Here is a 25706-nt window from a genome sequence, read left to right as displayed (position 1 = left end):
CTTCTGTTCTTTATCAAAAGCCATTCTAATTAATTATCTCCTCAACAGTTATACGAACCTTTTACAACATTTATACTAGAAACAAACAAAGGGTGGATATTCCATTTCTGATTTCAGAGAGAAAAAAAGCCAAAAAACAAAACAAAACCCTCGAGTAAAATTTTGCAGATCAGAAATATATTTTTATGGACTCAAAAGAATAAATTTTCCCTTTACTGCAATGCCACCAAAACAGAGAGAGAAAAGTCTCCAAACTGTCTCCACTAGTATGCAAATAATGTCAAGTACATGTGACACATGATGTCAGGAATTCTATTTCATTTCTTACGGCTGAAGGAACAGAATATAGACGCTGCCACTACAATAGTGTTTGAAGTGGAGATATACATACCTGCCCATACCAACTGTATTCCAGCATTGTAACCTCAGTGGACACCAAGTCTCAGAAAACTCGGAGCAAATTTGTGAATACCAACAGTTTCATGTAAGACAAAGCCGGTGACTATGCTGCTACTTTCCCTTTCAAGGGAGTGTGCTACACTCTACAACTTTTGCTTAGCCACCAGCACTGCTACAATCATAGCTTTGTTGAAGTGTTGTGCTCTTGCAGCTAAAACCTGTTGATAATGAACCTGAACCCATTATTTTGAGTCAATGAATTGAAAGAAATAGGGCAAAGAATGAAAGCCACAGGGCCAATTACCAGCATTCTTTGATGTATTACTTGCTAGCACCCACCAAATCACTTTGTGTCTTTGTCTTGATCCCCTCTGTTATTCATTAATTATTCTGGAAGGGTTAGAGTTCAGATAGCTAATTGCACAGACAGTCTTACTTGGTGGGGATTCTCCCTACACTGACACTTTCCCCAGCTGTGCCCAACCACCTTGCATTATGCCAATTAATCCAATTCTTGGCATTTTTGTACAGTCCTCCAGGTTCTTTTAAAGCTTTGCCTAAAATGTTTTTCTTAAGCTTGTAAACAGAGACTGAAGAAGGTTTGTGAACTGGACAGATAATGTTTATAACTGACTTGTTCATTCTTTCTGGAGGTCACTGACCCTCTTTTTCTCCCCCCACTCCTGTGGTTTTATTTACAAGCATGGTGTCTAGTACTATTTTTGCATTTGTAGAAATAAGAATTATTTTACAATATTGAATTTTCATTTTCATTTTTTTCCCTCTCCTTACTCATTCTTCACTTTTTTCAGAAGTGGTCTTTGTTAAATTGAGAGGTAGATATCACTTTACATATTAAGAGACAATTTCTAGAAGAATAGTCTTCTAGTTAACAAAAGGAAAATACCTGATTTCTTTGCTGATCTTAGTTCTAGGAATATTTCCATATACAAAATTTTGTAACAAAGAAGGAATGAATTTTAATAAAGAAAATACAAAAAAGGGAAATAAAAGCTTCTATTCTTTGAGGTCAAAGCAGAGTTTCCTGTTCACAAATTCAGAACTGTTGATGGGCTTCAAATTCCAGGAAAAAGCAACTTAGGACTCTTCATTTTCACCCAAGCAGGGGGAAAGATTATGTCTATTTCCTTGGTTTGGCCACTCATTATATATTTGTTATTCTCCTGCACATAAACCCACTTTCCTTCTCCTACAGCCCTAGAAAATTTGTAAGTTGGGAGCACAAATCAAAAGGGACAGAGTTAGGAGACCAAGCCTATTCACAATTAGATAGACCCTATTTTTTACGCAGTTACACTGCAGGCAATTTTAGGTCCTCATAGACACTTCCATGTGTCTGGGAACTCTGTAATCAATGGCTTTACCTGAAAAGTTGAATTGTAAAGAAAAGAGGTAAAACTAGGTCCTCAGAGAGTACTATGAGATGAAGTATGCACAGACAAGAAGTCCTTTAAGAAAGCAGTCACTGAAAAAATAAGGAAACAGCAGCCACAGAGAACACCCTCTAATTATTTTAAATTTTTATTAGCATTACCCAAGTAATTATCTAATTATGTAATTACTCTTTTTCAGAGATGCCAGTTAGCTAATAAAATTGTACTGGTGACCTTAAAGAGCATACTAAAAATTTATCCCAGGAATGCCATCCTCAAATTACCCTGAACAGATAATACAATGAGTTAAATGTGAACGCTGAAGTCCAAGGTAGGGAGAAAAAATAAGGTATTGTAATAAATCTGTTTTAAAAAAATTAGGAGTGTTTTAGCACTTCAGGTGATCTGAATGCTAATCTCCATTTGTAGATAAGAGAAATCCAATATCCTTCAAGCAACCAGGTCAAAAGAACAGTTCAATAATTACAGGAGCCTTACATTAGAATCTGTAAAACACCCAGGAGCATAGGTTAGTTGAGGAAGATTAAAGAAAGAAAGTTTGTTTATAGATTTCATTTCTCTGCCACAAGAATCTAAATAAGCTTAAAATGGTGCCTCTTCCCCTGTACAAAGTCCAAAAAGAAAGTTATTAATCACAGTTCTGTGTGACAACTTATACTTTGCTTATATATTCAGAACCACTCAAGCTCCATCTTCAGGTGAAGAATGTGTAAAATATTTGTTAGTCTAAACAAAATACAGCCTCTGACCACACTCCATAGACTGACCTGTTGACTGGACTAATACAAAACTCATCATCCATGAACTCAGACTTACTAAGTGTTCCATTTAAACTTGGTTTTCATTAGCTCATTTAGCATCAGAACTAAAAACCAGAGAGGCCTGTGAAGGAATTTAATTTTCATAGTTGTGTCCATGCAGAAAATATGGAACTTTCACACTCCATGACTTGACTCTTTCCACATTAAATATAGCCTGAGCATAAGGTTTTGCCTCATTAATATGTAATTCAGGTACAGCAGATATGAATTCATATCTCTTCAAAGAACTGTAATTTTTAACATATGAAAATTAAGGTAGTTTATACAAATAGGAGAATGCTATCTTACTCTGAAGCAGAAGAGATGGTGCAGAGTTGGGCTTGTGATACTATAGTCAAAATTTCAACAGACTAAAACATTCCCAAATAATCATTCCTTGAAAGAGAGATTTATGCTAAATCCATAAACCTCCAGAATTTGTTTTGTAAAATCCAGCCTCCAAATTCTGAATCCTTTGATATGCTGAATATATCACATAAATGGGGGAGCCACCATACATGGTGTTGCCAAGAGCTGTGCTGAGGAGCATTTCCACCAGGCAGAGGAGGGTAGGAAAACCTTGTTCCTTTGGCCTCAGCTCAGAATGCTGCTCACAGAAGACCAGACACATTCCAGCACGTGGCTGCTGTCTCCCAGTAGTTTCTTCTCTCTCACTTGAAAAATGTATCTGGCACAATTACTCACAATGCTGTTAAACTGGGGCAATATTTGCAGAGGCATCTGACCACACACCTCATTCAGCTGGAACCATCACAGCATTTAAAGCTGAGATGAAATAACCTGTTCTGAGCAAGACAGTGGAGAATTTGCAGTTCCAGTGCACAAGATAGTTTCTATGTGTCAGTTTTCTACACTTAAAAGTATAGAAACGCTTTTCTACACTAAAGAAGCCAATTAAATTTATTTTGTACAGTGTCCAAATTTTTCAGGTAGATTACATTTTTACAGGAACATTTCAAAACTTTCCAGAACCTCCAACCCCACTCATTTAAGTGATCCCCAGAGCCAAGAACAGCCATTTATTTCAGAGAACTGAGAATTTTTTGTCTCAGTTCCAACTATTTTTTTAATGCAGAATAGTAAAATATCAGCAACAGTATTTAAACCAACATACTACTTCAGTATCTGCATTAAATGATTACTGCTATCCTTCCCACCTTTTTTCTATACTGCTGGATTTGACACTGAACTTTTAAAGTTTAAGATGTGCTTTCTGTCCAAAAGTCTTTTAAAGCTGTAAGGCCCTTAAAGAAGTGGTTCACTGTGTCTGTATAATGTTTTGCACACTGGGGCAAAACTGGTGGAACAAACCAGAAATATCCAATAACTTCTGACTACAACCTGTTTCAGTCACAGCAGAGGCTTCTGAAAATGCTCTGTTGCTGAGGTCAATGTCAATTCCCTACAACTTCCACAGGAGCAGCCCAGTGCAAAGGTCTGTCAGAAGCCCCATATCATGTGTGGTAGCTTAGCCTGAAAGTCTTCTGCATTCCTTCCTCCATGTCCAAATCTATATGAAATGTAAATTATTTTCTCCCTGAGTAATCAGGAGGAACAGAAACTCATACTATCACTGCTTACAGATTAATATTCAACTTCTACATCAGAACACTAATAAAAGGCCACCAAGAACCAAGACCTAAGCTGAATTTACACTAGATATGGAATACAGCAGGGAACAGAAATAGGAGCTGATTGCCTACAAGAACAATTGATTTGAGCTTGAAAAAGAGTGCAAACAGCAAAAAAAAAAAAAATCTGCTTAGAGAAAAAGTAGTTATTCTTAACTAGATTCTTAACTGTATGTAAAATATGTTGTCCAGGCAGACTTAAACCTGAGTGTCTGAACCCTATAAGAACCTTATCATTAAGCCAAAAAACCACCTGTTTTTCCAAAATGGAAACAAGTTAGATCTCTTGTCAGTAATGTGATAAATAAAATACATAAAGGGTCCTACCAAACTACTTCATAATTTCATTTAAAATGCTGCAGTCCAAGGCCAGCTGTGTGTCAAATACAGCAAGACTGATTCCGAAATTAGTCACATTAATTCATCTTTTTACTTCCAGTAACACAATTCAGAAATTGAGCTTTTTCCCTGCAAATTGCATCTTATTTTAGATCCTCTCTCTTTTCTAGTAAGCAAGATATCTTTTTTAAACAGTGAAAAAAGCCTATTGTTCTCATTTTAAATTATTGGTATTGATTAGGAGCTGTGCCTAAATAATAAGTACAGAAATCATCATCATCATCAATATTATACATTTCCCATGAAATTTTCTGCACTGAACATGATTTCACTGAAGTAGATAAGGGACCTCAAGTGTTCAGATGAAAGGGGTATCTATTTTCAGATGTGGAGCATTGTAAGATTAGCAAAAAAAAAAATACAAAGCCTGGTTCAAAATTCAACACACCAGTCAAAAGCATTGATTTGTTACACTACCTTAAAAACCTGTGGAGCAAAAATAGAAACAGAGGCACAGCCCCAAAATGAGTGTGGGCTGAAGAAGTATGATAAATAAAATATTGCAGTAGTGTCTCTTATCATGAGAATTTTACATATACACAGTATAATCTGAATGTTCCAGATGAACAAGCACTTCCATAAAGAGTGAAACCAATAAACTGCTGTTTCCTGTAGGTTTCTGTTATGTTTCCCTTAAGGCTTTCTCTCCCAAGACTCCAAGTTACCCGGTTTTGGATTATTTTTCATGATCACTGCCCTGTGCCTTCCAAGAGGTGATCACATCTCCTGCCAGAGGAGGAAGTTTTCAGCACACGGGCTCCTGAGCCCGCATAAACCTGAGCGTCCCCACTCACCTGCTGTCCTGGCTCGTTACTCTGTGGGCTCATTAAGAGTTATCTTTTCCCATTGCACAGTTTATCCCTTTTTCCTTAGGTGCCCATGGATTTCCATGACACCTCAAGGCAGTTCTATTGAACCTGGACTGCAGGATCAAAAACATTGAGATGGAAGGAAAGGAAGGTTTATGAGGAGCAAACAGATGGCAACTGCCATCAAAACATGCCACATTTCTTTAGGAAGCTGTCCTAGAAATGATCAAATATTGCTGCCTTGGGAAAGTGATGGATGTCACTTTGAAACTGAACTTCCTGGAACACTGCTTCACTCTGAAGCATATCCAAAAGGTTTTTATTTATTGAATACAGAACAACCCAAGGAAGCACTGACCCTTTAAGAGATAACAAGAAAATCTGGATTTCTACAGTATACCTCCTTATTAAAACAAAAATCAAATATAGTTGTTGAATCTGAGTTTGCAGGAATTTTAGAAGGTTTTACCCAAAATCCAAAACTCTCAACTGTTTTCAGAGAAGTTACAAAGTCACAATGGTATCCTTTGAATCCTAGAAAAACTACATGTTGCATCTACAATGGTATAAAGACGAGACAATACAGAAGGAACAATGCTCTTGCTCTTTTAGTAAATATTATTTTTTTTAAAATATTGCATTTTCTCGTAATGTGAAGAACTCCTGTGAAATAACTCTCCAATTTTAATATTGACTGAAAGGTAAAAAACAGATATGATAGGGAATATAACTTCTTTTGGTTTAATATATAGTAAATAGCACATATCAGAAGTGGAAAAGGATTTAGGCAAAGGCATGTACAGGAGAAAAAATCTGATGCAGTAAAACTAATATTAAAAATACTGGAGGGGGAAAAAAGAAATATAAAAACCTCTTGAAAATCAGACCTGAATCAGTCTACACTAAAGTGGATTTCAAGCAGGTGAGCAGAAGCTCCAATCTTTCTTTTAAGTTTCTGAAGTCTTATGATTTTCTCGAATTATACCATCCTGTATGATCTAGTTTCTGACTAATATCTAATAATTGAAATTGCAGTGACTTGCATACTGAAAGACATTGAATTAAAAATGTATATTGTATTGATTGAAATCTTGAAGAGCACCATTTTATATTTCACCTGGGCACATTCCCTTTTCAGTGAGTATTTCAGAAATACTTTCTCAAAGAACACACATTACGAACTTAAGAGCCACAAAGCAATCCACTGAACTGAAGCACTGCAGACTGCCAACATTGGCAGCAAGGAAGCTGCATAAAAGAATATGATTATATTTAGAGGAACACCATGCAGCTATAAAGAAAAACTACATTTATCTTCCAACTGTGAAAAAAGCAATTGTAGAAAAAATAATTGGGAGTGTACTTCAGGTTAAGTAGATTAATATTATTGACATTTTGGAGAGTTTTGGTATTACTGATGAAAAGAAGAAATTATATATTCACCTGTTTTCTATATAATTTGGCACTCACTAATTAACTGCAATCATGGAGGCTGCATTTCCCAGTCATAAAGGCATTTTTGGGAATATCAGCTTAATGTGCCTCATCTAAGCTCCTGATCTAGGACAAATGTAATAAATAGTGTATCACAACTACCTCAACAGCAATCATAGGCTGCTTGTCTCTTTGATTACCAGGTGCTTATTTCTGCAATGAAACTGTTGGTCTATTATGAATAGCAAGAAATTAGACTCTTAGGGAACAAGCATTTGGGAGCACTAGTTCAGTGCTCATATGCATATTTATGGTGTTATATTCAGTGGAGTGACAATGGACCTCTCCTCACAGCTTTTGACCTTTGTATACACTTCCACACATACATATAGAATGTCTTTTAAGCAGGTATATCTATACTTACAGGGAGTCATAGGTATATTTATATATTAAGTATACCAAATTATCAGGGGGAAAGGGGCTGAAAAGAACATACTCCTTATAGTAGATTCTCTTATTATTTTTAAGAATAAAGTCCATTTATGCCTCATTTACCCCAAGTCTCTGTTCCACAGATAAGGTTTTTAGTATGGTTTTTTTTTTTAATCAATGGGCATAATGCAGAAGATTTTTCTATCTGCAGCAGATCATCACATTTTTAGAAGCGATACCATTACTATCACAAGAGTGGCCCATTAACTGGAGCACAGCAGTGAGGGAATCACTTCTGAAATGTCATCAGCAGTTCTTTTGGTAGAAACTGTGCTTAAAATAGCCCTGTACACGCTGAGGCCTGACTTGATATAAAGATTTCAAATCAGAGCACAGAAAAGGTTCATGGATTTGTTTGGGGGTTTTTCACTTTACGTGTGTTCAATTTTATTCAAAAAGACACAGGGCTCTAAAGAGCTGAATTGCCCTTAAGTTTTATTGCCTATGATCTAAAATAATACCTTCCATAGCATGTTTTTTAAATAACATTTTAAGTACAAATCAATGGAGTGTCTGGTCAGACCAAGTCTCTTGGAAGTATCACTGCCTGGAATGTTTTCAAAATATTTACACAACTATTTTTTTGTCTGAACACAAAATGATTCTTCATGTAACCCTAAAAATTCTGCTTTTGTAGACTGAAAGTAAAGCTCAATAAAGTAAAAAAGCCATCAGTGGGTTTTGAAATTGGTCCTAGGTCTTTTGGCTTGCAGGTGGCGATCCTTAGCCAGCCTGCAGGAAAGTGATATTTGTTTTACAGCAGAACTACTGTAGAAAATTTTTACATTATGGATACTCCAGATAGTTAACACACATCTAATATGAAATATTTTGTGTTAGATATCAGAAGACATCAAATTACCAATTCATCTTGTCCTACTTCTACCACTGGTCAATGTAAGATGAGCACAATGTCTGGCAGGTCATAAAAGTTGTCTGTATCACTATCCTGAAAGATGCTTTGGCTTCTCACAGTCATTTGTAGAGCAGTATTTGTTGTAATCCTGCTGTGAAAGAATGAAATGCACATTACTGACTTGAAGGGGAGAAAAGACTTCATGCTTCACTTGTCTACAAGTGGATTCAGTCTCTAGAGGAAGATCATCTGGGTTGCAAGGAGAATAGCTCAGTGGTTACCTGTTACACAAAGACATTAAAGACTTAGGTGCAATTTTCTACCTGAACTTGAGTCCCTGGATAATTTTGAGCATTCATCACAACTGAAATTCATCTCTAAGAGGTAGTTTTCTAGTCTACGTTATGAAAAAGTCTGTCTTTTGGACAATAGCAAAAGAAAGGATCTCCAAAAAGCGAATTACTTTCTGATACCCTGAGAGACTTCATATAAAAGCAGGATTTTTTTTCTTCATGGGTTTTTTTTTTTCCTCCTCTTACCTCTGGACATGCTCCACTCTTTTGGTTCATGACAGGAGACTTGGGCAACAAACTTTAATTAGATGCCTATTATTTACATGACTTACGAGCTGGATCCATTTAGGATAGATAGGCATTTATGGAAGCTAAACCTTATTCTATGAGGAAATGAATTTGTGTCCCTGCATCTTAAATTTTTACCTGCAATGTGTGACACCTTCCTCATAATTGGACTGTGGGGGGTGAAATATTACAATTTATATGATATTGTCAAAAAGACAGTGGAGACCAGAAAATTGCTTAACATAAATATATAGAAAAGGATGCTGGAGTCAATGACACCCAGCCCTCAAAAGGTATGAACTGAATGCTTGTATTCAAATCTTGTTGGCATTTTTACTAACTGAAGAAAAAAATCTAGAGAGAGAAATAATCTTGGAGTTTGAATGAACTAAATGATTCTTCATGAACTATGTATTAAATATATTTTAACTATCAATATTATCACTTATGACAAGAAATCCACATTTTCAATAGTACAAAGTGGATGACATTGCTTATTTGTATTCAGTTCCATTGAATTTTTCAAGGCGAAATTCTCACTAAGGCAGTTGGAGGTTGTAGTAGCAACATTTTTTTTCATTCTCTCTGTGTTAGATACCACAGCTTATCTCAAGACCTAATGCAATCTATTTTTTAATTATTCACACCCTTTATTCTGTAACTATAGTCTGCCTCTTTCAATATGAAAAAGGCAGGACACGGTTCAATTATTAATGATCCAGATATGAACAAAAAGTGGAGTTTGTTCTTTAGAAATATATCTATTATTTGTAACAGCACTAATGAAAGTTGTAAGCTTATATTTATCATGCAGTCAAACCCAGTATTAGTTTCATGATCTTTTTCCAGGAAAAAAAATATTAAAAAATAGCAAAACCTTTTGTTTGCTTTAGAAAGCAGTTCGGTTTTCTTCTGCATAAGGAAGCGACTGCAACTACAGTTGTGTCAACGCACCTCACAAAGTTACCAGCCCTTCATGGAGCCACTTTCAGTCTGAGCTTGCAAGGTCTATGAATGTAACAAACTCTGAAGTCAATCAACATAAAATATTAATGGAAAATTTTGCAAGTAAATAAACAAAGCTTTGTCTGTGCATTTGTCTGAAATCACAACGCAAGTGTTTAGAATCAAATATCTCACTTTGGAACCAGATTTGCTACCATTGCTAGTTAGACATTTTGGTCAAATGACTGATTTAGATTATCTTCAATGTTCATATGATGGAAAACATTTCAATATAAAAAAATAATTAATTGTTATCAAAATTTTTCCTCCCTTTTGTTCCCCTGTTATTTTTGTGATATTTCAACAAGATAAAGTTCTAAAATGATTCCTGCATTCTGGTTTCCATCCAGCTTGATCTCAAATGATTGATTATAGCAGTCCCAAGGATATAATAGTGAACATGCTTTATAGGTATGGTCAAAGGCAGAGCCTGTAATTCCCAATGCATAAAACGCAGAAAAATAGACAAAATAAAACTTGGAGAAATTCTTCATTAACTGCTAACAAGTCAGTGGCCATTTTTCTTTTCATTTCTTTGACCTTTGAAAAAATTCACCATTTGTGTCTTTGAATGAATGTACAAATAAATGTACTTGATCAGGGATCTGATATCAAAGGGATCACCTTTGTCCTGGGTGGTCTTTGTCTTTATTTTCTTTCCTAAGCAATTAACCCACCATTGTGTGCATATCTTATGAGATGTTGTGCTTTAAAAGCACAGTCATTTAAAAAGTACTCAAATTCAAAACATCATCTAAAACTACAGTGATCTGCAAAAGGCCTAATGGAAGATTTGGAGCAAAAATAGCTCCTGGGTTAGAATCTTGTATGCTGTATTAGCCTTGAGCAAAATTTTACAGTGCAGGTACTTAACCTACAAGGAAAATTTCGTAATGGGAATACTCAGAAACCTGTGGCTATAACCAGTACTACTGGGCCCCAGTATAATATTTCATTTACATTTCTTACAAAGCAATTTTTGTCAATCTTGCTGCATGAATGAAAAATCTCATCCCATAGTCTCCAATTCACTACCCTCATGAACTCATAAAAAGGTCTTTTAACCACTGCTGTGATTTTCAAGTGGAAATAATAAAATGGCAAGAGTTAAATATTAATATTCAGTTCTTGCACTGTGTCTTTCTTTGATACCAATTACAACTTGAACTTCACCTAACTCAAAAAGACTGCAGACTTCTCTCAATTAGCAGTAATAGGATTAATACATAGCTTTGGAATTGAAGATTTAAATAGCAAAAAAAAAAAAAAAATCTTGGCAAATGTACACTACATGTACCAAATTAATCTCAAAATAAATATGCAGCCTTGGGTGAAATAAGTGGAATGTGGAATGTTAGAGATGTGGGGGTTATTGTGTTTTTTCTTCTCTCTTGACAACCTCTGGATGTAGCAGTTCTTTGAAAACTATCATGGCTGTAGAATAACAGTACCTTTTCATCCTTGTGTTCATGGACACTAGAGAGTTGCTGCCATTAGCAACACGTTTTTCTCCTTTGTAGAGCACCAAAGCTACTTCTGTTTATTACACTTTTCTTCATTACCAATTTCTATAGTTAGCAGCTTTGTGAGTTTTAAGCAACCTCACAGATTCAAATTATTGCATTCAAATAGCTGGTTCCTGAGAGAGGATAAAATATTAGGTGAAAAATGTTAGGTGGACAAAAGTGGTTCCACGCTACAGAAGAGAACAGGCAACTGAATTTGTGGAAAATAATTCTTGTGGTTCTTTATTCATGTCGAGTTGTTTGTGGTTTATTTTGTATTTGCATTTGATGGGCAATGATTGTCTTCATTTTCCTTGCATGTTGAATAACTACCTCTACATCATACATGATACAATGGCCCAAACTGATGACTCTGTTTTTAGGTGTACATTTGACTTCTGGAAAAAAAATTGTAATATCCTAAGATTCCCTGTCAAATACAAAAATGCTGATGTCAGTTATAAAGAGCTGTTTATATTGTTTTCTCAGAGGAAAATATGAAATATTGAATCATGTTTTGCTGATCAAAGCTCATCCAGCAGAACATTTGAAGTGTAACTAAACCAATAGAGAACCAGCTGTGAGTCAGGACAGACGGAAGTGAAAACTTCAGTTTTTTATTTTCTTCCAACTAGTGGAGAAATCAAGACCAAGGTTAACCACAGGTTTCTGTTGACAATAACCATGTTCTTCATTTCTGGAAAATGTACTTCAGGAAATACCAGAGAATGACTAAAAGCTCCTTTTCAAAATAGTACAGGGAGATGCTACAGAGATTTTAAATGAGGATCAGTTGCTGCATTTTTCAAAAGTCTGGCCCTAGAATAATGACTGATCACAAAAAAAGAAGAGTATTACCTTCCTGGGTAAAGTTGATCAACAAGGAAGATTGATCTATAATTAAGTTCACTAAGAAGAAAATTTCCTGGGAGTGAATATAGCAGCAATCATTATGAGGAAAGACAGAGTAGGCAAGATCACAAAAGAGATCAACAAGTGTTTAGAAGAAGGATGGCAATAAAAAGAGCAGAAACACCATGATGGGAAAAGTGTGAGATCTCTTAAATCCTATTGGTGTCAGCCTCTCTTGTTTTGCTGGACTTGCAGGTAATCACAGACGAATCACAACATCTTGACACTATTTCAATCATACTTCAGTTTGATTTCAACTACCTCTAAAGGCTATCTGGAGCTTCCATGCATTTCAATATGTTTTCCTCTCACTCCAACAAAAGAAATTAACCCAAAACCAATTGATCTATACATTTTAAGGATTCAATCTTCTATTTGTAGCTCAAATTTTTAATGTTCTTCCTCTGAAAAAAATATTACTTTCCCAAGTTTTGAAGCACTGATCTCCACAAGTTCTAGACCTTTTCTCAGAAAGAAATAATGTATGGAAGCCAATTCAGTTATAGTATAATACAGCTATTATCTAACCTCATCTTGTCTGGTGCTGCTCAGAAAAGAGATAGGATCATCTGCCTCATGGTAAATACATAGTGAACTTTGAGAGATGGTTGGAAATAATCTTGAAAGAATGTATGAGATGCATTGCCACTGTTGCAGAGCTAGTAAACAGCAGCTGAGATAAGCAAAATTTTCCCTTTACACAGATGGATCACAACATAGCCCAGAGATCTCCAGCATAGCCAAAATAAAAATCTCACTAAATTATTCCTAGAGTTTTATTTAAAATTTGCCTAATTTCCTCTTTATAAAGCAGAGAATCACCTAATTACATATTCTGATCTGTTCAGATACAGAAATGGCCAAAACATTAAAATTATGGACTGTAGAAGTTGATCTGGACAGAATTGAAACAAATAAATTGCACTTTGATGAGGATCAGAGAAGGATGGGATGAGTGTACAGGCTCTAGCCATTTAGAGATGGTTGTCATTCTTTATGAAGATTAAGGACTTGTAGCTTTGCATTCCTATATTAATCCAAAGGCCAGCCATTGTACAAGCTGCCAGAGTATAGACTTCCAGACACTGCACTTTTGATCAGAGCCTTGAGCAAAATAAACTCCCATTCTACACTGCACTTTTCTGGCTTTACTCTGTTAATATTACATGGCAGATATACAAAATTGACTTCAAATTTCTCTAGAAAACTTTTGAGAACAAAAAGTACAATAATGAGCACAGCTGAAGAGGACTCTCTTATGCAGCCAGTAATCAGTTTACATGTATATTGAAAGAAAATAACTATAAGAATCATTTTAAAACTGAGAAAACTCTTATAGTAAAAGGCAGGAGTCATGCACATATGATTTGCTTAAGATCTACACGTTTAAAAGCAAATGAAGACTCACAGAATAGTGCATGAGGGAATTTTTTATATGTTGAATAAAAAACAAACAATCCTGATTTTTTTAGGGAGGTAAGGGAAACATAAACATTAGAAGGAATTTTAGCTTAGTATCCAGTGATTTACATAATTTTTTATAAAATTCAGTGTTGGTTTAAAGTCAAAAGTAGATCAACCATTGTTAAAATTATAACTTTTTCCCTCTTATGTCCGGGTCTGATCCATGTCATCACTTCTATGACTAATATAAAATTCAGACACAATTTCCAGTTAAAACGGAAACTATTTCTGCCATGTCTTCTTCCCTTATTTTTTAACTCAGTGACAATTCTGATATCCAAAGTGGCAACTAATTGCCTTGACAATTAAATGGTATTGCCACAGCACAGCCTTTATGCATTTGTCCTAATAAATGTCAGATGAAGCTCAACTGCTCACTTCAGCAGATGCTAATTTAAACTGAATACTACCAGCTATTCAGAGAGAGAATTTTTGCTTTAAATAAGATTAATCTCAGAAATTAAGTGTGGGATTCCCTCTTATAAAAAAGGCTATTGGTTATTCATTAAATCTGAATTACTGGTTTAACAAACACTTGTATAAGAATCATTAATATTATCTGTTATGTAATTACTAATGCAGTGTATAATACTTAATATCTCAACAGTCAGGTCTCTTCAAAATTCAATTACTATAGCCCTTGTCATCGAGACTAGCACTGCTCCCTCAAAGCTCCTTTTTTCCCTAGTGACCCTTCAGCTTGACTACTTCTTCCTTGGCTGCCATTTGTCAGTTCAGGAATAGTATGACTGTCAAGTCAAGTGTAGATTTATATTGGAATCGTAACTCCCATCATGGTCCTCACCTTTCCACTGAAGTCAGTAGGAAGCTGGGAATCCTGTTATGCTTTTAATCCTGGGCCAGCATTTCAAAAAATGCTGATCTTCTTTGCAAGATTGTGGAGCTTCTCTTTGCTGCAGGTGACAAGAAACTGAGTCTCCTTTCATTAACACTGGAAAAGCCTGAACAGCCTCAAGGTAGCGACAGCAGCATTTGCAGCATTATTCTTTACTTTACAATTGTAAAATCTTTGTTAATTCTGTTCATACTCTTCATGAAAAAAAAAAAGCTTATCTCTTGCAAATGGGTTCCTCCCCTATTTGCACCACCCATTTTGAAATACACATTAAGCAGCACATGGTTGTCAAAGGAAAAGTTTTACAGGACCCTCTCAAGCTATAATTTTATTCATAAAATTGATACAGGTAGGAATGGTGGTGGACACTGAGCCCGGAAGTCATGGGAGAGTTCATGTTTTTGTCACTGAAGCCATTGACAACCAGAAGAATTCAGCTGTTTGCAAAATGTTGATTATGAACTGTCCCAGGACCCTGTAACTTTCAAGCCTCACTGAGGGGCAGCATTCATAGGCATAGGCTAAAACTGTGCCAGGGACTGTCCTAACAGTAGGACTGCCTGGACATGTCCTAAGCATGGTTAAATGTACAAGAGTGGATAGACAGCTCACTACTGTTCAGGGTTCTGAGCTGAGAATAAATACATGGGAAGAAATCAGGACATCCTGTGATTAAGCCATGACTAGCTCCCTTCTTACATCTGTCTTCTACACTTTGCCTCCCTCATATCAAGAATCACATCAGACTTTAAAAAGAACCACCTGTACAGTAGACTGTTTCAAGCCTTTAAAAGATTGTTACCTGTAATTCTAATTTTGAAACAAAAATCAAATTTTGATTCAGCTCTAATACTCTCTTCTGCTACTGAAGGCAATGGACCTGCTGAACTTACTCTTTGAGTCGCAGTGACATCAGTGATTTCCATACCACAGGAATCATCACACAAAAGTGGGTTAATAGCTGTGCTCAGATGTGCAGAGGTGTGTGCAAGAATAGACATAGCAAAAATAAAAATGTCTAAAAAACCAAAAAAAATTATGAGGTATATTGGAGAAAGAATAGAGACTGTAGACTTTAGACACTGTAAGGTTAAAAAGATGAAGTCTGTGAAGTTTGAAAAGAGAAAAAAAGAAGATATATTATGAAAGTCTACAAAATAATGAGTGAGCCTGAGGATCTTACACAGATCTCTGTATTTATTTCCCACTTACTCATCTCTTTCGGTCTCCATTCTGCTCCTCCTCTTTCTAGATCTTCCAAAATGTATTTTGCTCTTTCTCCCTATTCCCTTTTCCCTCTTATTTATGAACCCTTTCACATCATTTTCAACCCTTCCTCTTTTCTATATACTTGTTCTCATAGTAGAAATACTGATATAAAATCTAAGTATTTTCTTAATATTCATAAATGTAAGTATTATTTTTAAAAATAAAAATGTTATAGTGCATAGAACTAAAAAGTAACGTATTTTAAGTGACTGCCATGAAACAATCTGCAGACACAGACAGCCCTGCTGCTACAAACTGCTTCAGCAGAAAGTCTAGGAAGACTTAAAGCATAACAACTTCAATTACTTTACTTGTGGTAATTTAACATAAAATTAAATTTTAACCCTCAAGCATCATCTCATAAGCTAATTCAAAATGGAATCAAGAAGTTTTGAGAATTCTATACTTTCTCTGAAGCAAATAACATAGAGGTGGAATTTATTTGACTGTGTTTATGTCAAAATGCAGATGCTTACATCCAAGCTAATTATCTAGACTTATTTTTCAGTCAACAGGGAGAAAAATATCACTTTGAGGGTGCAATCCATCTTACTTCAAAGTACATACTTAAAATAAGCCAGATAAATTGGATCTTAAATGGGTCCACTTGCCCCACTGGCTACAAAAATTGCTAAAGCATCTAGTTCAGATGCAGACACTTGTTTCATAGATAGGTAAAAGCCCAGTGAAGGTATTCTGAAACAGATTATTGAGCTTTATGGACAGCTGATCTATTCTAGCTTAAGTATTCTTGTGCTTCTGTGGGCTGCTACTACGTCATTTACACAGCAGTTTTGGCCTGGAGCAAAGCCCTATAATGGTATTAGAGAGCCTATGCAGGCAGATGGGATATATACACCGATCTGAAATAGTTCTCCTTGGGCGCAGAGTGCATTTTTGGGCTTTTAAATGATATATTTTTTGCAGGAGGAGTAAGACACCGCTGTTCTCCCTTTCACAGTGTCTCCTAATCCTTCAAATTATGTGCCTATCCACCAAAAAAGCTGTATCAGTTTAAGAAAGGGTTTGCATTATTGTATGAAGTGCGGGAGTTGATGCAATCACGTTGCTGCAATCAAGAGAGTACATCTAAAAAAGAAGCTGGATAGATGCCAATGTAGCAGACACTGGGCAAATTAAACTCCCTAGATGGGAGATACAAGCACAGGACATTAAAGGTATTTGTGACTTTCAGAGTACTTTTAAAAAGCCATGACTGCCCTCCTAGCAATGTCTGGACTGGACCTGTTCCGTCTTTAAATACAAAATTTTCCCGCAGAAAGGTTTCAAAAGAGAAAGTATGAAAATTAAGTCCCAGCAGCCTAAAACAATTATTTCCAAAAAAAATACAGCCATTTACAGGCAGAAATGTTTGTGAGAAGCTTATCTTCAAGCTTCCTGAGTGCCCCAGGTCACTGCAACAATATTATTCTTCCCAACCACTCATTGAGAAAATAGCAATAGAGTGGGGATTTCAAAGTGGCTAACTGGCAGACTCTTACACAGAGCTTTTCCCAGTATATGCAGTAAATCATTGGTCTTAAGTAATTACTCATTACTCAGGTGCCTGAGATCAGTTTCCAATCGCTGTCCAAGATATACCTTCGCTGTGTATATTGGAGAGCGTGTTCTCAGTGTTTTGGTATCTCTTAGCTGCTGAGAGGTGTTTATGCAGGTTGCCTTTAAATTCTGTTTTACACTAGTTAAACAGATAATGCTCCCAAAATCTTTCATGGTAATTTATATCTTTTTTTATACTTTAATGATTTACTGGTCTCTGGCTAGTCCTCACCTTCCTACCAGCTTCCTACTAGATCTGTGGTAGTATGAATTCACACAGCATCCAGCAATGGTCAGCCCCAAACACACAGCTAAATCAGTATCCCTAGTCCTACTCAATGATTATTTATTTATTTATTTATATGCATTTTTAATGCGGAAATCTTTATTTTTTTGCTGCAATGTTGCTCATTTCCAATTGATCGAGGTCTCTGCCTCATGTCTTTGACAAAGTTACAGGTTTCAAGCATAAAGAACTCCAAGAAGAAAAGAGTAAATGGCCTCAAGTTGCTCCAGGGAAGATTTGGACTTGGTTTCAGGACAAATTTCTTTGCAGAAAGTGTTGTCATGCACTGCAAAACACTGCCTAGAGAAGTGGCAAAGTCACCATTCCTGGAGGTATCTAGAAAAGGTGTAAATGTCGTACTTAGGCATAGGGTTTTGTGCTGGACTTGGCAGTGTTAGGTTAACAGTAGACTTGATGTTCTCTAGGGTCCTTTCCATCCTAAACTGTTCTGTTCTGTTCTGTTCTATTCTATTCTATTCTATTCTATTCTATTCTATTCTATTCTATTCTATTCTATTCCATTCCATTCCATTCCATTCCATTCCCATTCCATTCCATTCCATTCCATTCCATTTTATTCCATCTTGTTAGTTTAAGTGATTGCTTGAAAAAAAAAGATACTAAAATTTCCACCAAAACTAATATTTGACAAAAACTGCTCCTAGAGAAAACAAATTTTCCTTCAAAGGGTGTTCCTATTCAGTATTTAAGGTGAACTTTCACTAATATAGTGAAACACTCCTGAGGAAAGGGCAGCAAGGTATAAACCTTTACCTAGTGACTGATGGATGACATTCCTCATAACATTGACTTTCACCTTATCAGGCAACAGAGTTCAAGAGCACAAGCCACTTTTTGAGTTAAAAATGGCATCCTACTTTCATCTGGGTTTTCTTTCAAAACCTCCAATCAGGATGTTTGCTAAAGCCAAAGCTTCTTACTTTATAGAGCTTACAAATAATGCAGAGGAAAATCCTGTGGCTCTTTTACTGCCTTGGGTATTTCTATAGGTTAACCTGCCTTCCTGGAGAGCACTTCCCTTGATCAACACAGAAATTAATCTGAATCAAGACTTTATGTCACAAAGAGAGGTTTCATTCTTCAAACTCTTTCTTGGGGCTTTGCTACTGTTTTTTCTAAAGTACCAAACTAGCTCTTTCTTGCTACTTCGCAAATCCTTGATCTCAAAGATTCGCTCTCAATGGCATTCTACGGTAAATTTCACTCAAGATGGATTTCCCCATTAGTACTCGCTCTGGGCAATGAAAAACTGCTTTAAGATATATTTATCACTTGATTGCCATGCAAACATGCTACATCTGTGAACACAAGAACTTCTGGGCAAAGAAAATTTGAGACTTGCCGAAAGATACAAGTCTCCCTCCTTACTTATGCCATTAACCCCAAGATCTCACTTTACTTGTTATTGCTTCTCAGAGATTTGTAATTCCTCCATTCTTCTCAACAAATCCCTTTTCTCCTTCCAAACAGCCAACAAAAGACTTTACTGAGAAACTTCCAGTAGAAAATTTATTCAGTAGTAAGTCTTGCTATAAGGCAATGACAGAGTCCTTAAGGGCATACTGGCACCCTGTAAAGGTGAAAAGGAATCATGTCTAGAAGTCAACCTATCTATATGTATATAACTTAAAACACTACTACTTAATTATGGATTGGACACAATTTCTTGTTTAAATCCTGAAACCTGCCCTGAAAAATACCTCCGGTCTCCTGATCATCTCTGAGTTCTTCTGGAGGTGCTGCTTCCTGTCTCCCTGATTTGGTACAGGAATCTTTCTGGTTTTCTCTTTTTTTTTTTCCTTCGAGTCTTTCTCTCTAGTAATATGTGACTTTTTTTATTTTTATTTTTACTTCTTTATCTTTTTTCTCCTCTTATTTGTTTACTCGACATTTTTTCTCAGCCCTTCCAGTTTCCCCATCTCCTATTTCTTTCACCATTTCTCTCTCCTATTCCCCCTTGCTTTATTTTTCCTCTGTCCCCTCTTCTCCATCTTTTCCCACTTCTATTTGCATCGTGATTTCCGACCTGCAAAGAAATGCTATCCCCACAGGCTCTGCAGCCCCCTTTGATCACCCTCTAGCCTTTGCAAGCAAGCTCCTCCAGCAGCTCCATGTGCTCCAGCTAACCCAGAGACTCCGACGAGGTTGAGAGGGACTTGCGTTGCAGCGGGAACCAGAGGAGGGTTAGCACTGCCCTGAAAGGTGAAGCAGTTTGCCAAAGCAGAGAGATTGGCAAGAAGACATGGTGCCAGCCACATGCTGCCTCATTCATGTTCCCCCAATTAAAGCAGCCTGTAGGGAAAGTAGCATGCCACTGTAGTGCGCTGGTGTACTGACCCCTCCGAGTGCTTGTTAGTGCTCACCATACTCAGCATTTCCTCTCCCTGATTGATAGGACGATATGTGTGTGTATGGCAGAGAGCAGATTCATTACAGCACATTAGCCAGACAGGCAGACAAATGCCCACAGGGGCAGAAAAGCTGTAAGGAATAAATAAAAACTTTATTATTTTTCTAAAACTTCTTTTCCCCAGGCTACAGTGAGGAATACTGGAGGAACGGGAGAGTGGAGAGAGCCCAGAAGAGAAAGGGAGTGGTGAAAACTGGAAGAAAATTTTATTAGCAGTCAAAGAAAGGTTTAAAATATTCATTGTTGGATTCAGAGTTTGAATCTCCATTTATATTTTTATTTTCAGTCCCACTGTCAACTAAGAAAGGTTCAGTGCACTAGATACCAAGTCATCAGAACATTCCTGACGTAACATGACTGAAATGTCTGAAACCTGGCTGCTCCACTTACTGAAAGTTATAATTCCTCAGTTTTAAAAATGAAAAACAAACTAGTACCAGCCTTTATCAACAGCTGCCACCATGTGGTATTTGAAATACCACAGTTACTTCCAAATATAAAGAAATATGGTGGCATCATCTGATCTGTTCAGTGACGGGTTTTTAGCCTCCACTCTGTAACTCACAGCTCATAAGAGGTGATGTGGCTGTGGGGCAGCTCTGCACCCCTGCTAAGGCCAAGGAGCAGATAGACTGTGCAAAGTTGTCCTGGACACCACAGCCACTGTACCAAACCACTTGTCCATCACACATTCTTGGAGATGGGGGACTAGACTATGTAGACAGCCCCAGGCTGTCAACAACAGTGCACGAAAAAAGTGTATTTCTAAATGGCTGGTGCCAAAGCCTTTTCTGCCAGGCACAGATTTACCAGGGTGCAGCATTCTCTCTCCCTCTGTCATGAGATGCTGCCTGCTCTGACATGGGGCAAGAAAGCAAACATGGAGCTGCTGGACTCTGTTCTCACTGCCCTCTGGCTGGATCTTAGCTTGTCTGCTGCCTGGAAGTACATTGTGGTGTTGAAAGGAAACTCCAGGGACTTTCCTCTATCCAAAAGGAAGATAGAGTGCAAATTGTCAGCCCTGGACCATTAGAGAGTTGATCCAAAGTTAATGATTTAAAGAACATGTTTTGAGGCAGCACAGGGACAAGACCTAGTTAAATACCTTGGTATTTGCTTGCTTGAGCCCTATTTATTTTTTAGAACATGTTAATTCCAGCAGCTTCATCCTCACCTCTCTCTCCTGATTCCATTTAGGTGCACTCCAAAATGAGATAATGTGTTACAATTAAGAATAGCTTTCGGCAGATAACACAGCATTCTGAAATCTGCTTTGTAAATATCTACTGGTAATACAGGTACCTCTGAGATTGCTGGAGCTTTGTCTGATGAAAAGTGTGTTCCCATTGGAAAAAATCCATTGAACGCAGGATACTGTGAAACTGGCATATGACACTGTGAATAATGTGCATGGGCTTCTTCTCGAGGGTGCTTGTGTGGCCACTTTTGATCCTGTAGCTTTCCTCTGAGCTGAAACTGTAGTCCAGTAAGTGCCTGCAGCATTGCTTTATTTCTTCCTTCCCAGTATTCGCAGAGCTGAAAAAATCACTATAAAATACACACACAAAATAGAAGCAGCAATTTAATTTCTTGAACAATGTACATCTACTATTAAAAAAAAAAAAAAAAAAAAAACAGTTTCAGTATAAACTCAAATTAATATTATGGTTATAAGGCACCCATAAGAACACAATTCCTAACAGAGTACTGGAAAAAAAAAATAAGGGAAAAAAAAAAAAAGATGAGAAGAAACAGTTGGCATTCAGTTAACAATCATGTTTGGAGGTTTGTGACTGACTTTGTTATTCCAAGGGAAGCCAGGTACCAGGCTCTTGGGATTAGGTACAAAGGCAAGAAAAAAGTGGACACGTATGAATCTCAAAGGTGACTGCTGGGTTAATAAAACAGTCTGTTTTCTGTTCACCCACTTTTCCTCTCAGTGTGCAAGTACATTAAAATATGTCAAAAGGAAAGCCATTTGCTGGGGAAAAATAATTCAGCTAAAAGTCAAAATTTCCAGCTGGTGTGTTGCCTTGGTGTGTGCAAGTGCGCTAACAAAGTGATCCACACATCTCACTGGATGAAAGTTGGTATCCTCATTAAAGTAGAAACAAACACTTGAAAACAGGAACAACTGCCAGTTAAAAAAAGGACCACAATTGAAATGAGAAGCCTTCATTTTTCCCCATTCTGTTTCCTTCTTGCTCTATAGTAGATACTATATATATATATATACATATATATTTAAGTAACTGTTTGAAAAGTAATGAAAGAAAAACTGATTTTGTATGCAGTAACCATGTTCATTTGTTGGAGGAATTGCACTGCTAACAACTATCCACATTATCATTGTGTGTTTAGAAGAAGAAATATTTTCACAGTCCAGTTTCTAAACTGCCACATACAACACAACAATTGGTTCCTGCAAAGAGTCACCCTTTCAAAAGTGAGTAGCTCTGGGGAAGAAAACCTTGTATCAGAATTTCTCACACTAGAAAGTGATTGTAGGATCAACCTCCAGCCCTTTAAAATAAAAGCACGTTTATAGTGGCATATACTGCCTTTGCCCCAGGAAACACAATGAGACTTGAACACAATCACTAATTCACTGCAGTGTGAACATTTTTTGTAATGTGAACAGCACGAGACATTAGATCTTCCTTGGCCCAGGCCCTGACAAAAAGGTCTATTAGATAAACAGAAAGCAAAATGAGGGAAGAGGTACACCACAGTGTGAGCAGCCTTTTGTTTATTGATGACATGATTTTCCCTGGGGGTGAAAAGAAAAAGATAAAAAAGGAGTAAAGAAGTATTCCAAAATCTCTGATGACCTCAGCAGAGTTTATTATGATGAACCACAGAATCCCTTCATGGGTGAGGTTGGAAAGACCTCTGGGGATCATCTAGTCCTACTGCTCTGCTCAAAGCAGGATCAGCCACGGTACGTCACTCAGGGCCATGATGAATTTAAGTATCGTCAAGGACAGAGATTACACAGCCTCTACAAGCAAACTATTCCAGTGTTTGATCATGTATACACTAAAAAAATAATTTTCTTATGAGGAATTGAAATTTCACCCTTTTCTGTTTGTGCCTATTGTCTCTTGGCCTATCACTGGGCACCACCAAGACTCTAGCTTCATCTTTTTTCCTCCCTATCCAGTGGGTGCTTACACACATGAAGGTCATCCTGAGCCTTCTGTTCACCAGGCTGAACAATGGTAGCTCTCTCACCCTTTCACAGCTCACAAGTTCCAAGCCCTTCAGCATCTCTATGGCCCCTTGCTGACTCCAGTACATCCGTGTCCCTTTCGTATTAGGCAGCTCAGAACTGGACCCAGCACTCCAGCTGTAACCTCTCCAGTGCTGAGAGGAAAAGGATCACCCTTAATGCAGTCATGCAGTGTGGTTTCTGATGCACCCAAGGAGAGGCTGTTGGACTTTCTTGTTGAAAAATAGCCCACCAGTCTCCAGGGCCTTTTCTGCAAAGCTGCTTCCCAGATGGCCGCAGATAGAACAAGGGTCTGACTTTTTCCTTTCAGCGTACCTTCAGGCTCTGATGTGACATACACCACAAAAACTACAGCACTGCTTCTCACTGCAGCTTCTTCTAATAGATACAAGTAGGAGGGAAAGCTGAGGAACAGTCTAGCTAACAGATCTGTGCTGATTCAAAAATAAGTGAAATAAAGTACTATACCTCCTAACTGCTGATGTCATTCCTTAGCCACAGAGAGCTCTTTCGTACACAGACTTTGATCCATTGTGCCTGCATTATTTACCAGCCCTACAGGTATGTGCATAGTCAGCTCAGCAAAAACTGAAGACTTCCCATGTGCCCAGAAAGTCACCTTGCTCTTGTGCCAGCGCATCAGGCTGCCTTAACCATGGGACTAGCTGGTGTTGCTTCCCAGCTGTTCTGCAGAGTGAACAGCTTCTCCTCCTTACCTCCCTGGCTTCTCTCCTCTTTTGGAGAGACTATTTCAATGTGAATACCTGTAAAGTTCTGAAATATGAAAAATGAGAAGGTGACTGTGCCTGCCCCTTCCTGGTCACCACAGTCTTATCATGCCTGTTTGGTGGTCACACTTGCATAATAAAAACCTAATCTTGCAGTCGTTTTGCAGACTATATACTCCCCATTGACCGATACGTCTTTGTATTAAAAAATTTACTGGATATGCAGAGCAGCAGTTCTGAACAAAGGAATTTAGTCATTTTTCTTTCAGTTTTCCCTTCCAAAAACGCCCTAAGGCAGTCATTTCAGTCATCTATTTAAGTCAATGGAAGGCTGAAAATGTTCAATCAAAAAAAAATCTATTTTTGCACAACTGAAACATGAAAGACATCTAAAAGCCACAAACATTATTTTTGTACACATTGAGAACCAGATGTCTTCACATTTCATTGACCTTTTTGTTAACCCTTTACTTGCCAATTTTTTGCCTGGAGCTACTTTTGACAGTGAAGGAATATGTATTTATTAAGGAATACATACTTATTATCTTTTAGTTATATTATTGGGGAAAGAGAAGGACAGTTACATACACAAACATTAAGTATAAAAGACATACAGAAACTTAAAACATGCTTCCATTTATAAAATATTAATTTATTTAATCAATTTTAAAATTTAAAAAATATTTTTATATTGTTAAAATAATATTTTGAAGCTGAAATCCAAATTAAACTATATGGTGTGCACAATATCTTACAAGTAGCCAAAGTAAATAGTAAATACTATTAATTTCTACAGTCATTTCAAATGCAATTTGCTTTATTTAGAAGAGGTCAAGTAGTACCAGAATATTATTTAAAAATCATGCAATATCTCTTTCATTTATTCTTTATAGTTTTGGGCTTTCAAAATTTTCCAGTCAGACCATCAAGCCAAAGAATTCCAACAGAAACAAATAATTGAAAGCTCTGTTAAAATTAAAACTATGTATGAATTATTTCAAAGTAAAAAAATATCATAAAAAATTTGCATGAAAGTTAGCTTCAAGTGAAAAGTAAACATATACTAGCTTGGAAATATTCAAATAAAATCCATTATAGCCTTAACTCTGATCTGTAGCAATGGCAAGCAATAAATGTGTATTTATGTTGGTAGCAGTTTAGTCCTTGCCACTCCAGCAAAAATAAATTGATGTTTAAAAATTCAATACACTTCATGTTATGCAAAGTCTGGCTGCTGTTGTTTTTGTTTTGTTCTTTTTTAATTTCCAGTTTGAGTAAAATATAAGATGCAGAAATACTGAAAAAAAGAAGTTTTACACTCTACAAAGGGCGAAATAAATAGGATGGGTTCAAATACTAAGTGATGAAGATAATGAGCAAGTTGGTTTTCTTGAGAACTGGAAAGACAATTAACTAAAACAGAATTTTCACAGTGTGGAAAAGGTATCCTGGTGCAATAAAAGAGAGGAATGAGAACTGGTCAGTTGCATTAAGTTAAAAGGGAGGATGCTAAGGAGATTTGGAAATACACATCCAGATGCATCACAATGTGACTCAGAAAATGCCCTGCTTGTGGAACACTAACACCTGAGAATCACACCTAGAATAATCTAATGAGCAA

At 36.8% G+C, this 25706-nt stretch overlaps 1 protein-coding gene across 2 annotated transcripts in view; it reads right to left on the bottom strand.

Annotated features, from left to right (window-relative positions):
• The window catches only part of TFEC (transcription factor EC), a 153443-nt gene that overhangs the window by 70101 nt on the left and 57636 nt on the right, over positions 1 to 25706 (bottom strand). For both annotated transcript variants that reach the window (XM_086887048.1, XM_086887050.1), the window contains one exon: positions 21428 to 21673. In XM_086887048.1, the coding sequence (XP_086743174.1) occupies positions 21428 to 21628 (201 nt within the window). In that variant the 5' untranslated portion in view covers positions 21629 to 21673. The remainder of the gene's footprint in view (positions 1 to 21427; positions 21674 to 25706) is intronic.

Source organism: Cyanistes caeruleus, chromosome 4 (genome assembly GCF_971803275.1).
Source record: "Cyanistes caeruleus chromosome 4, bCyaCae1.hap1.1, whole genome shotgun sequence".
Taxonomy (NCBI): domain Eukaryota; kingdom Metazoa; phylum Chordata; class Aves; order Passeriformes; family Paridae; genus Cyanistes; species Cyanistes caeruleus.
This window is presented reverse-complemented; position numbering and strand designations above follow the sequence as displayed.